This window comes from Balaenoptera acutorostrata, chromosome 4, assembly GCF_949987535.1.
Source record: "Balaenoptera acutorostrata chromosome 4, mBalAcu1.1, whole genome shotgun sequence".
Lineage (NCBI taxonomy): Eukaryota > Metazoa > Chordata > Mammalia > Artiodactyla > Balaenopteridae > Balaenoptera > Balaenoptera acutorostrata.
In genome coordinates, this window is record NC_080067.1 from 36,706,822 (window position 1) to 36,719,380 (window position 12,559).

At 39.4% G+C, this 12,559-nt stretch overlaps 1 protein-coding gene across 1 annotated transcript in view; it reads left to right on the forward strand.

The window, feature by feature from the left end:
• MED12L (mediator complex subunit 12L) overlaps nt 1–12,559 on the forward strand; it is a 331,114-nt gene that overhangs the window by 313,137 nt on the left and 5,418 nt on the right. Inside the window, exon 43 of the mRNA XM_057545673.1 lies at nt 12,365–12,446. Coding sequence (XP_057401656.1) covers nt 12,365–12,446 — 82 coding nt within the window. The remainder of the gene's footprint in view (nt 1–12,364; nt 12,447–12,559) is intronic.

Consider the following 12,559-nt stretch of genomic DNA (forward strand, 5'->3'; position numbering starts at 1 on the left):
AAATACAAATATAAGATTTTTAGAAATTTCATGTAATGTCTGAAACATTTATATTAACATATTTCCATACATATTTCCATACAAATACAAATATAAGATTTTTAGAAATTTCATGTAATGTCTGAAACATTTATATTAACATATTTCCATACATATTTCCATACAAATACAAATATAAGATTTTTAGAAATTTCATGTAATGTCTGAAACATTTATATTAACATATTTCCATACATATTTCCATACAAATACAAATATAAGATTTTTAGAAATTTCATGTAATGTCTGAAACATTTATATTAACATATTTCCATACATATTTCCATACAAATACAAATATAAGATTTTTAGAAATTTCATGTAATGTCTGAAACATTTATATTAACATATTTCCATACAAATAACCCAATGAAAGTTTAGTATTAGTTGTTTTGTTTGTTTTTTTATACTGCAGGTTCTTATTAGGCATCAGTTTTATACACATCAGTGTATACATGTCAATCCCAATCGCCCAATTCAGCACATCACCATCCCCACCTCATCGCAGTTTTCCCCCCTTGGTGTCCATATGTCCATTCTCTACATCTGTGTCTCAACTTCTGCCCTGCAAACTGGCTCATCTGTTCCATTTTTCTACGTTCCACATACATGCATTAACATACGATATTTGTTTTTCTCTTTCTGACTTACTTCACTCTGTATGACAGTCTCTAGATCCATCCACTTCTCAACAAATGACTCAATTTCGTTCCTTTTTATGGCTGAATAATATTCCATCGTATATATGTACCACAACTTCTTTATCCATTCGTCTGTTGATGGGCATTTAGGTTGCTTCCATGACCTGGCTATTGTAAATAGTGCTGCAATGAACATTCGGGTGCACGTGTCTTTTTGAATTACGGTTTTCTCTGGGTATATGCCCAGTAGTGGGATTGCTGGGTCATATGGTAATTCTATTTTTAGTTTTTTAAGGAACCTCCATATTGTTCTCCATAGTGGCTGTATCAATTTACATTCCCACCAACAGTGCAAGAGGGTTCCCTTTTCTCCACACCCTCTCCAGCATTTGTTGTTTGTAGATTTTCTGATGATGCCCATTCTAACAGGAGTGAGGTGATACCTCATTGTAGTTTTGATTTGCATTTCTCTAATAATTAGTGATGTTGAGCATCTTTTCATGTGCTTCGTGGCTGTCTGTATGTCTTCTTTGGAGAAATGTCTATTTAGGTCTTCTGCCCATTTTTGGATTGGGGTGTTTGTTTCTTTGATATTGAGCTGAATGAGCTGTTTATATATTTTGGAGATTAATCCTTTGTCCGTTGATTCATTTGCAAATATTTTCTCCCATTCTGAGGGTTGTCTTTTCGTCTTGTTTATGGTTTCCTTTGCTGTGCAAAAGCTTTGAAGTTTCATTAGGTCCCACTTGTTTATTTTTGTTTTTATTTCCATTACTCTAGGAGGTGGATCGAAAAAGATCTTGCTGTGATTTATGTCAAAGAGTGTTCTTCCTATGTTTTCCTCTAAGAGTTTTATAGTGTCCAGTCTTATATTTAGGTCTCTAATCCATTTTGAGTTTATTTTTGTGTATGGTGATAGGGAGTATTCTAATTTCATTCTTTTACATGTAGCTGTCCAGTTTTCCCAGCACCACTTATTGAAGAGACTGTCTTTTCTCCATTGTATATCTTTGCCTCCTTTGTCATAGATTAGTTGACCATAGGTGCGTGGGTTAATCTCTGGGCTTTCTATCTTGTTCCATTGATCTATGTTTCTGTTTTTGTGCCAGTACCATATTGTCTTGATTACTGTAGCTTTGTAGTATAGTCTGAAGTCAGGGAGTCTGATTCCTCCAGCTCCATTTTTTTGCCTCAAGACTGCTTTGGCTATTCGGGGTCTTTTGTGTCTCCATACAAATTTTAAGATGATTTGTTCTAGCTCCGTAAAAAATGCCATTGGTAATTTGATAGGGATTGCATTGAATCTGTAGATTGCTTTGGGTAGTATACTCATTTTCAAAATGTTGATTCTTCCAATCCAAGAACATGGTATATCTCTCCATCTGTTGGTATCATCTTTAATTTCTTTCATCAGTGTCTTATAGTTTCCTGCATACAGGTCTTTTGTCTCCTTAGGTAGGTTTATTCCTAGGTATTTTATTCTTTTTGTTGCAATGGTAAATGGGAGTGTTTCCATAATTTCTCTTTCAGATTTTTCATCATTAGTGTATAGGAATGCAAGAGATTTCTGTGCATTAATTTTGTAACCTGCAACTTTACCATATTCATTAATTAGCTCTAGCAGTTTTCTGGTGGCAGTTTTAGGATTCTCTATGTATAGTATCATGTCATCCGCAAACAGTGACAGTTTTACTTCTTCTTTTCCAATTTGTATTCCTTTTATTTCTTTTTCTTCTCTGATTGCCGTGGCTAGGACTTCCAGAACTATGTTGAATAATAGTGGTGAGAGTGGACATCCTTGTCTCGTTCCTGATCTTAGAGGAAATGCTTTCAGTTTTTCACCATTGAGAATGATGTTTGCTGTGGGTTTGTCATATATGGCCTTTATTATGTTGAGGTAGGTTCCCTCTATGCCCACTTTCTGGAGAGTTTTTATCAGAAATGGGTGTTGAATTTTGTCAAAAGCTTTTTCTGCATCTATTGAGATGATCATATGGTTTTTATTCTTCAATTTGTTAATATGGTGTATCACATTGATTGATTTGCGTATATTGAAGAATCCTTGCATCCCTGGGATAAATCCCACTTGATCGTGGTGTATGATCCTTTTAATGTGTTGTTGGATTCTGTTTGCTAGTATTTTGTTGAGGATTTTTGCATCTATATTCATCAGTGATATTGGTCTGTAATTTTCTTTTTTTGTAGTGTCTTTGTCTGGTTTTGGTATCAGGGTGATGGTGGCCTCATAGAATGAGTTTGGGAGAGTTCCTTCCTCTGCAATTTTTTGGAAGAGTTTGAGAAGGATGGGTGTTAGCTCTTCTCTAAATGTTTGATAGAATTCACCTGTGAAGCCATCTGGTCCTGGACTTTTGTTTGTTGGAAGATTTTTAATCACAGTTTCAATTTCATTACTTGTGATTGGTCTGTTGATATTTTCTGTTTCTTCCTGATTCAGTCTTGGAAGGTTATACCTTTCTAAGAATTTGTCCATTTCTTCCAGGTTGTCCATTTTATTGGCATAGAGTTGCTTGTAGTAGTCTCTTAGGATGTTTTGTATTTCTGCAGTGTCTGTTGTAACTTCTCCTTTTTCATTTCTGATTTTATTGATTTGAGTCCTCTCCCTCTTTTTCTTGATGAGTCTGGCTAATGGCTTATCAATTTTGTTTATCTTCTCAAAGAACCAACTTTTAGTTTTATTGATCTTTGCTATTGTTTTCTTTGTTTCTATTTCATTTATTTCTGCTCTGATCTTTATGATTTCTTTCCTTCTGCTAACTTTGGATTTTGTTTGTTCTTCTTTCTCTAGTTTCTTTAGGTGTAAAGTTAGATTGTTTACTTGAGATTTTTCTTGTTTCTTTAGGTAGGCTTGTATAGCTATAAACTTCCCTCTTAGAACCGCTTTTGCTGCATCCCATAGGTTTTGGGTCGTCGTGTTTTCATTGTCATTTGTCTCTAGGTATTTTTTTATTTCCTGTTTGATTTCTTCAGTGATCTCTTGGTTATTTAGTAACGTATTGTTTAGCCTCCATGTGTTTGTCTTTTTTACGTTTTTTTCCCTGTAATTCATTTCTAATCTCATAGCGTTGTGGTCAGAAAAGATGCTTGATATGATTTCAATTTTCTTAAATTTACTGAGGCTTGATTTGTGACCCAAGATGTGATCTATCCTGGAGAATGTTCCGTGTGCACATGAGAAGAACGTGTAATCTGCCGTTTTTGGATGGAATGTCCTATATATATCAATTAAATCTATCTGGTCTATTGTGTCATTTAAAGCTTCTGTTTCCTTATTTATTTTCATTTTGGATGATCTGTCCATTGGTGTAAGTGAGGTGTTAAAGTCCCCCACTATTATTGTGTTACTGTCGATTTCCTCTTTTATAGCTGTTAGCAGTTGCCTTATGTATTGAGGTGCTCCTATGTTGGGTGCATATATATTTATAATTGTTATATCTTCTTCTTGGATTGATCCCTGGATCATTATGTAGTGTCCTTCCTTGTCTCTTGTAACATTCTTTATTTTAAAGTCTATTTTATCTGATATGAGTATAGCTACTCCAGCTTTCTTTTGATTTCCATTTGCATGGAATATCTTTTTCCATCCCCTCACTTTCAGTCTGTATGTGTCCCTAGGTCTGAAGTGGGTCTCTTGTAGACAGCATATATATGGGTCTTGTTTTTGTATCCATTCAGCCAGTCTATGTCTTTTGGTTGGGCATTTAATCCATTCACGTTTAAGGTAATTATCGATATGTATGTTCCTATGACCATTTTCTTAATTGTTTTGGGTTTGTTTTTGTAGGTCCTTTTCTTCTCTTGTGTTTCCCACTTAGAGAAGTTCCTTTAGCATTTGTTGTAGAGCTGGTTTGGTGGTGCTGAATTCTCTTAGCTTTTGCTTGTCTGTAAAGCTTTTGATTTCTCCATCAAATCTAAATGAGATCCTTGCTGGGTAGAGTAATCTTGGTTGTAGGTTCTTCCCTTTCATCACTTTAAGTATTTCATGCCACTCCCTTCTGGCTTGCAGAGTTTCTGCTGAGAAATCAGCTGTTAACCTTATGGGGGTTCCCTTGTATGTTATTTGTCGTTTTTCCCTTGCTGCTTTCAATAATTTTTCTTTGTCTTTAATTTTTGCCACTTTGATTACTATGTGTCTCGGCGTGTTTCTCTTTGGGTTTATTCTGTATGGGACTCTCTGCGCTTCCTGGACTTGGGTGGCTATTTCCTTTCCCATGTTAGGGAAGTTTTCGATTATAATCTCTTCAAATATTTTCTCTGGTCCTTTCTCTCTCTCTTCTCCTTCTGGGACCCCTATAATGCGAATGTTGTTGCGTTTAATGTTGTCCCAGAGGTCTCTTAGGCTGTCTTCATTTCTTTTTATTCTTTTTTCTTTAGTCTGTTCCGCAGCAGTGAATTCCACCATTCTGTCTTCCAGGTCACTTATCCGTTCTTCTGCCTCAGTTATTCTGCTATTGATTCCTTCTAGTGTAGTTTTCATTTCAGTTATTGTATTGGTCATCTCTGTTTGTTTGTTCTTTAATTCTTCTAGGTCTTTGTTAATCATTTCTTGCATCTTCTCAATCTTTGCCTCCATTCTTATTCCGAGGTCCTGGATCATCTTCACTATCATTATTCTGAATTCTTTTTCTGGAAGGTTGCCTATCTCCACTTCATTTAGTTGTTTTTCTGGGGTTTTTTCTTGTTCCTTCATCTGGTACATAGCCCTCTGCCTTTTCATCTTCTCTGTCTTTCTGTAACTGTGGTTTTTGGTCCACAGGCTGCAGGATTGTAGTTTTTCTTGCTTCTGTTGTCTGCCCTCTGGTGGTTGAGGCTATCTAAGAGGCTTGATGGGAGGCTCTGGTGGTGGGTAGAGATCTAGTGTCTTATTTTGATATTTAGAGCAATATATTATAATCTAGGCAGCAGTTATGTGTACAAAGGCAGGCATGTTGTACGTTGTATAAGTCTTAAGATAGGCTAATTTATCACTTAGAGTAATAGATTTCAGGTAATTTCAGAATTAGAAGTTATAGGGATGGTCAATGATCTTGGATTTTTGTATTATCATAATTCTTCTTTATTTTGCATACTTTTATTACAGCATACTTATTTATATATCCTTTTAGTCCACTTGTTTGTTATTTTGAACAGCTGTGAAGTCAGTCCATTGTCTTGCTCTGCTATTACTTGTTTAACCACCCCACCTACTGTTGAACATTTAGATTGTTTCCAATTGCAAAAATAGTGCTGCTGGGGATATTTTGATATGTATTCTATTGCTCTTTTTTTTTTCTGTCTTCTCACAATAAAAGAAAATAGAAGTATAAGAAAAAAGTTCTAATTGTATAGCTTCAGAAGAGCAATACCACAAAGCCTCAGCAATATTAACAAAAATATTATTATTTCTTTTTTATCATTAGGTACTGTTCCTTTTCTCATTAGTTCTACTAAGATTTATTATAGATGTTATAAATATATTTATTATGAACATCTCCCGCAGATCCAGTTTTTGTTACTGGCCAGTGTTCTTCCTTCTCTGTTTGTTTCTCTGCTGGAGACTGGAGTGGTGAGCCGGCTGTTGAAGAGACGCCAGCTCTGATTCATTCACAGCTGCCCTTCACGCAGTCTCAAGGGAGAAGGGATGGTGCTAACACAGCCACCGCCTTCCTCATGACTTGCCCTCCTGCTATCTGGTGACATTCACAAGTTGACAAGTGCTTACTCAGTATGTACAGCGGAGGCTGGCCCTCTGCCCAAGGTCATGGAGCACAGCAATGACATGCCAGGCTCGCTTCCTGCCACCAGATGGCTTAGAATCTTCGGAAGCTGTCACATGGAAAGTAGTAGAAGCATTAGCGAGGTTGTACTTGTTTGCCAGGGCTGCCGTAACGAGGTCAACAAAGTGTGTGGCTTAAACAATCAGAAATGCATGGTCTCACAGTTCTGGAGGCTAGAAGTCCAAGATCTGGGTGTTGGCAGAGCTGGTTTCTTCTGAGAGCTCTGAGACACACCTCTCCCCTAGCTTCTGGTGGTTTACTGGCAATCTTTGGCACTCCTCAGCTCGTAGACACATCACCTGATCTTTCCCATCATCCTCTCCTGACATTCTCCCTGTACATGTGTTTGTGTCCAGATTTCCCTTTTTTTATGAGCACACCAGTCATCAGGTCTAATCCTAGTGACCTCGCTTTAAGTTGACTACCTCTGTAAAGACTGTCTCCAGATAAAGTCACTTTCTGAGGTACTGACAGTTAGGACGCCAACATATCTTTTGCAGTGGTGGGGGGACATAATTTAACGCATAACAGAGGTCAAGAGGAATATGAGAAGTTTGGGAAGCTTTGGAGGAGGGGGTTGAATGCAGGGGACCTCGAAAGCCATTTGCAGTTGATTCACTGCTTTTTGACTAGTCCCTTGTCAGTCTGTTTCCTTGTTGACAGCAGCAGCTGGGCCTTGTGGGACCGAGATCATCAACACCCCTATAGGCAGGTTGGTCACTGCTATGAAAAGTGCACCTAAGTGACAAAACTAACTTAGAACAGAAGCTAGTGCTTTTTCAGAAGGGGTCATCAAAAACACAGAGAGAACTTTTCTGTGAGGAAAAAGGAAGTGTAAGAAAAGCCCGTGCTTCCAAATTAAATCTGGAGTTGTCATTTGCTTACTTAAGTCACTTATCTTCTGTGAAGGAAGAGCATCTGGAAAGAGAATGGGTGCCCTTGCTGGAGAATTATATTTGGCATCTCTAGCTTTGGTCTAAATTATGGTTCTTGACTTGAAAAAATACTTTTAAAGCTCATGAGTTGTTGCGATTAAATTGACTCAACTATGTTAGCAGGTCACGATTTTTTCTTTAAAGCTGCTTCCAGCTTTTAAGAAAATGATGTTTACACCATCCTGCTCTGTCATATCTTTTCATCGTAAGCTTAGGGTGCCCTAGTTGGGTGACCTGGAAAACATGCTAACGGAAAGCTTTAGAAAGTTGGCTTTTTAAATTGACTGATCCTTGTGTCAGTATCATATTATATTGAACATATACTTTAAAAAATTTGCATAATAGCAGCAATAGTTACTTAAATAATTGCATTAACTTTTAGTCAAAGATGGGGTGGAATTGTCGTATAATCTTCCTCAAGGAATTCATATGTTCCAGTCAGAGAAATTGAGAAGTTTTTCAGGATGCCTCTGGAATTCAGAATTAGCCAGAAAATCTTATTCTCCTTTTCAAATGGAAGAAATTCGGTCCATAGAACTTTATTGAGCCAGGTTGCCTTCCTTTGCATGAATTTGGAATTTTTTTTTCTTTTTTCAAGAGAAAAGAGAAGTAGTATTTATGGAAGGAGGTTGGGGAAGACATTCTTGGGAGATTTGTGGTAACAGGCCAGATACTTTTGATTATTATTATTATTTTTTTCCCCACTAAATACTATGTGCAGATCAAAAAAGAAAAAAAAAGGCTCAGTTGAAGTTGCTAGTTAACTTGCAAATGAATGCATACTAAATACTCTGAAATCCACCAGCCGCTGGTCTCTCTGAGTGTGGCCTCCAGAGCACGTGTCCTTCTGTCCAGGCCCTCAGTGGAGGGGCCTGGGCAGTGCTACAGTCTATTGTGCTAAAGCCGATACGGATGAAGATTTGTGTTCTGTCCATCAGGGGAACGCGGGTCTGTCTGTGGATCCTGTCCATCGGCAGTGCGGGTTTAAACTAAATGTTGCCTTGGTACTTTGTTCCTTTGCTTACTGTTAGTGCGGTCACAGGTGTCAGAACACAGCGGCAGGAGGCAAGGACTTGTTTACTCACTTTTGGTGTCCCTGGAATCCAGAAAAGTACCTGGATTTGGGTAGCTCATTTGTTGGATGTCACGGCAATGAAGGAAAAAACCCCACCCATTATCCATATGCAAAGGAAAACACAGTTCAGAGGGCGAGATGTCTACACAAGCTCTGAGGCAGCTAAAGGTCCATCACTAACTGAATCAGCCCTGCTGCTGCTGATGGTGATTAGTCAGTGTCTGCTTCTGCTGCTGGAAGGATGAGCCCCCGTAAGTCAGCTGTTCTGAGACAAAAAAGATTCAGTGACATTTATTTAAATAGAAATGATTCGTTAGTGATGCAGTTTTACCGTAGTAATGATTGAGTAGAAAAGTTAAGTGTTTCTTGAATAAATGTGTTGTCACAACAGGGACTGGTCAAAATACATCAAATACATTTTTAAATTACTTTTTCAGTTCAGCAGAGAATGGTTTGCTGGAGAGTGACTGTGCCGCCTTGGCTGGTGTGTGACTGGAGTTGCTGAGCTCTGTGTTTTGCGCTTGCAGCTGAAGCCCAGGACAGCTCCTGCCTCCGAGAAGCTCAAAACCCAGAACCCTAGAGAGAGGGAGGCAATTGTCCTGTTATACCATATTTCATAATAAAGGCATCTACACAGTGCTGAGGGTGCAGTGATTCACTCTTCAAATGCCTGAGGGAGTCACTGAGTGCTTGAGCTGATCTTTGAAGGAGGAGTAAGAGTTTTAGGAGTGGGTAGGGTAGGGTTAAGGGGAAGGAAGGGTGTTCTAGGAGGAGGGATTAACATCTGCAGAGGTACAGGGGTAAGAGAAACTGGGACCATCTCCTGTATGGAGAGAGTCCAGAAAAATCGTTCCCTCTTCATTTATCGCACTTAAGCAGGGAAGATTCAACATACACAGATTGTGGTTTTTCAGGCCTCTAGTAAACCTCAGTTGACCTATTTATTGACCTGTTTTGATAAATTAAAAGTTTCAACTGCAACAACAGGGATGATGATTCCAGAATCTAGCCAAGCATCAGACCAGCTGGGGGAACCATTTAAAAATATACATTTCCAGCACATTGGCCCCAGAAATTCTAATTCAGGGGCAAATGTGCTGGAGCAACCTAGGACGAACCTAGGAGGATGACTCTTTAAATTTCCCCCGGTGGTTTTATGATTCCTTAGCCACTCATTACATATTAACAGAAATAAAATTGTTATGAAAAGTAGGCCTATTTATCAAAATAAAAACTTAGAAGAATGACATTGTTTTACATTTTCGAAGCTTTCTTTGACGTCTGAGTTAATAGAAGACATTCAGTTTGTTGTGATATCACACACTGTGTAGCAGCTGGAAAACTGCATTGTGTACAACCGAGAGAATGAAAGTGAAAAAAGTAAATAATGTCTTAATATTACTGTGAAAATGGTTTTGACCTTGCAGATACCCCAGTAGACTCTTGGGGTCCCCCAGGCATATTATGTCTTAAGGCCATCCAGCAGACCACGCATCACTCCCCTCGCCACCCCCCATCACTCCCCTCGCCACCCCCCATCACACACACACACAAGCTTCCCCGGGCACCTAGTTACTACCTTGACTCCTCAAAATTAGGAATCTGACAAGATCACTACAGTGTTTTGTTCTATAAATTACTCTGAAGCAGACTTTAAATGAACATAAAGAAGGCAGCTAAGTATTTGTTGAATAAACAAATGTTAAATATTTATGTACTGTGTACGTTTAATCAGCTGATAAATTAAGATTAGATGTCCTTGCAGCCAACCATTTAGAAAATCTGATTATTTTCAAATAAATTAATATTTGGAAGCTAAAAGTTCTAACTAAGGATAGCACTGGATCATGGTTATTGAGCTCTGAATCCAGAAAGCTATGTGAATTCCAGCCCCAATACTTAAAACAGGGATCATGGGCAAGTGACAGAACCCCTCAGAGCCTCAGTTTCTTCATCTGAAAGTGAGAATAACAGCAGTAAAGGTTCATGATCCCTTATACTTATTTCCGAAATTCAGACACCTCTAAAAATGGAAATTTTCTTTGAAATTTCACTGAACAGGCAAACCTGGCCTGAATTCCTTTGGTAGGAAAAGCTCACCTGAATGGACTTGAAGCTCTTTTCATTTATTTTACCTGATCGGAATATTTGTGTATTTTCCTGCAGAAATTAGTATGTTTGATTATGGAGTACTTTGTAGACCTTGATTAGTCTGTGTATTATGAATGTTTCATAGTTAAGTCAGATAGGCACTGAATTCCAAAACACATCTGCCCCAAGGACTTCAGATGAGAGACTTAGGATAGGTCTTACCACATCAAGATTAAATGGGCTAATGTATACCTATAATGTCTAGAACATTGCCTAGTACCTAGCACCATATTAGGTTTTGTTAAATAAGTAGGGTATTATTTCCATACAGACTGCCAACAAACCCATGAAAGAATGCTCAACATCACTAATCATTAGAGAAATGCAAATCAAAACTACAATGAGGTATCACCTCACACCAGTCAGAATGGCCATCATCAAAAAAATCTCCAAACAATAAATGCTGGAGAGGGTGTGGAGAAAAGGGAACACTCTTGCACTGTTGGTGGGAATGTAAATTGATACAGCCACTATGGAGAACAGTATGGAGGCTCCTTAAAAACTAAAAATAGAACTACTGTACAACCCAGCAATCCCACTCCTGGGCATATACCCTGAGAAAACCATCATTCACAAAGAGACATGTACCACAATGTTCATTGCAGCTCTATTTACAATAGCCAGGACATGGAAGCAACCTAAGTGTCCATCGACAGATGAATGGATAAAGAAGATGTGGCACATATATACAATGGAATATTACTCAGCCATAAAAAGAAATGAAATTGAGTTATTTGTAGTGAGGTGGATGGACCTAGAGTCTGTCATACAGAGTGAAGTAAGTCAGAAAGAGAAAAACAAATACCGTGTGCTAACACATATATATGGAATCTAAAAAAAAAAAAAAAGAAAGGAAAAAAATGATTCTGAAGAACTTAGGGGCAGGACAGGAATAAAGACACAGACGTAGAGAATGGACTTGAGGACACGGGGAGGGGGAAGGATAAGCTGGGATGAAGTGAGAGAGTGGCATGGATATATATACACTACCAAATGTAAAATAGATAGCTAGTGGGAAGCAGCCGCATAGCATAGAGTGACAGTCTGAAATTTGAAGGTCAAGGAAAAAAGTGAATCAGCACTATGTATGATTTTAATCAAAGGTAATTTTGTTTCCGCCAAATAGGTTCTTTTTCCCCTCTTTGGAATAACGATCTCGATTTCTTGTATCAACTTAATGGCTAGAACCAGGGCAGTCGGGCCGTCATATTATGCCGGCACGTGTACGACCCTGGAAGCCAGCACCTCCTTAACGTGTGGTCCTCGGTGCCTCACCGGGCTCGCCCCCGCCCGACCTTCATCCACCGTCAGGCAGGAGGGCACAGTCCCAGATGAGTCCAGGCCCCTGCCCTCCTCACCACGCTCTTGCCTCCATTCGCCCAAGGCCAGGCCTGTGGTGCTTGACCCAATCCTCCCACCAGACAGCTTTCAGTTTGCTGATGCAAATGGTTTGTAACATGGTGATACTAACTAGCCAGCTGGTGAAGGCTGAGGTAACAAGGGTATGTGAACCACTGGGCACAGCTGGGCTCCTTCCTCAGGGCTCTCCCAGCAAAGGCTAGGTCACCACCCGGAGACGGGTTTTGGAATGGATGGGGCACTTTCAGGTAATGCCCAGGTGTCCACCAGGCTTGGCTGAAGGTCCGTGTCCGCGCACTGGGCGTGGTCCTGCGCAGGGCTTCAAAGCGTGCTGCAGACCTGCTCTGGTCTGTGCTGAGCGCTGATTTCCCTCCTTTCTCTGGGTTACAGTTTCCCAGGCAAGGCTTGCAGCAGACGCAGCAACAGCAGCAGACGGCCGCTCTGGTGCGGCAGCTCCAGAAGCAGCTTTCCAGTAAGTACCCTCCGTCCGGAACAGATGGCTCCCGGGACGTGAAAAGCAAGCCAGTGAGCAAGACACAGGTGGCAGTTCCTCAAAAACGGCCAGCACGCTGTCTTCCTTGGTGC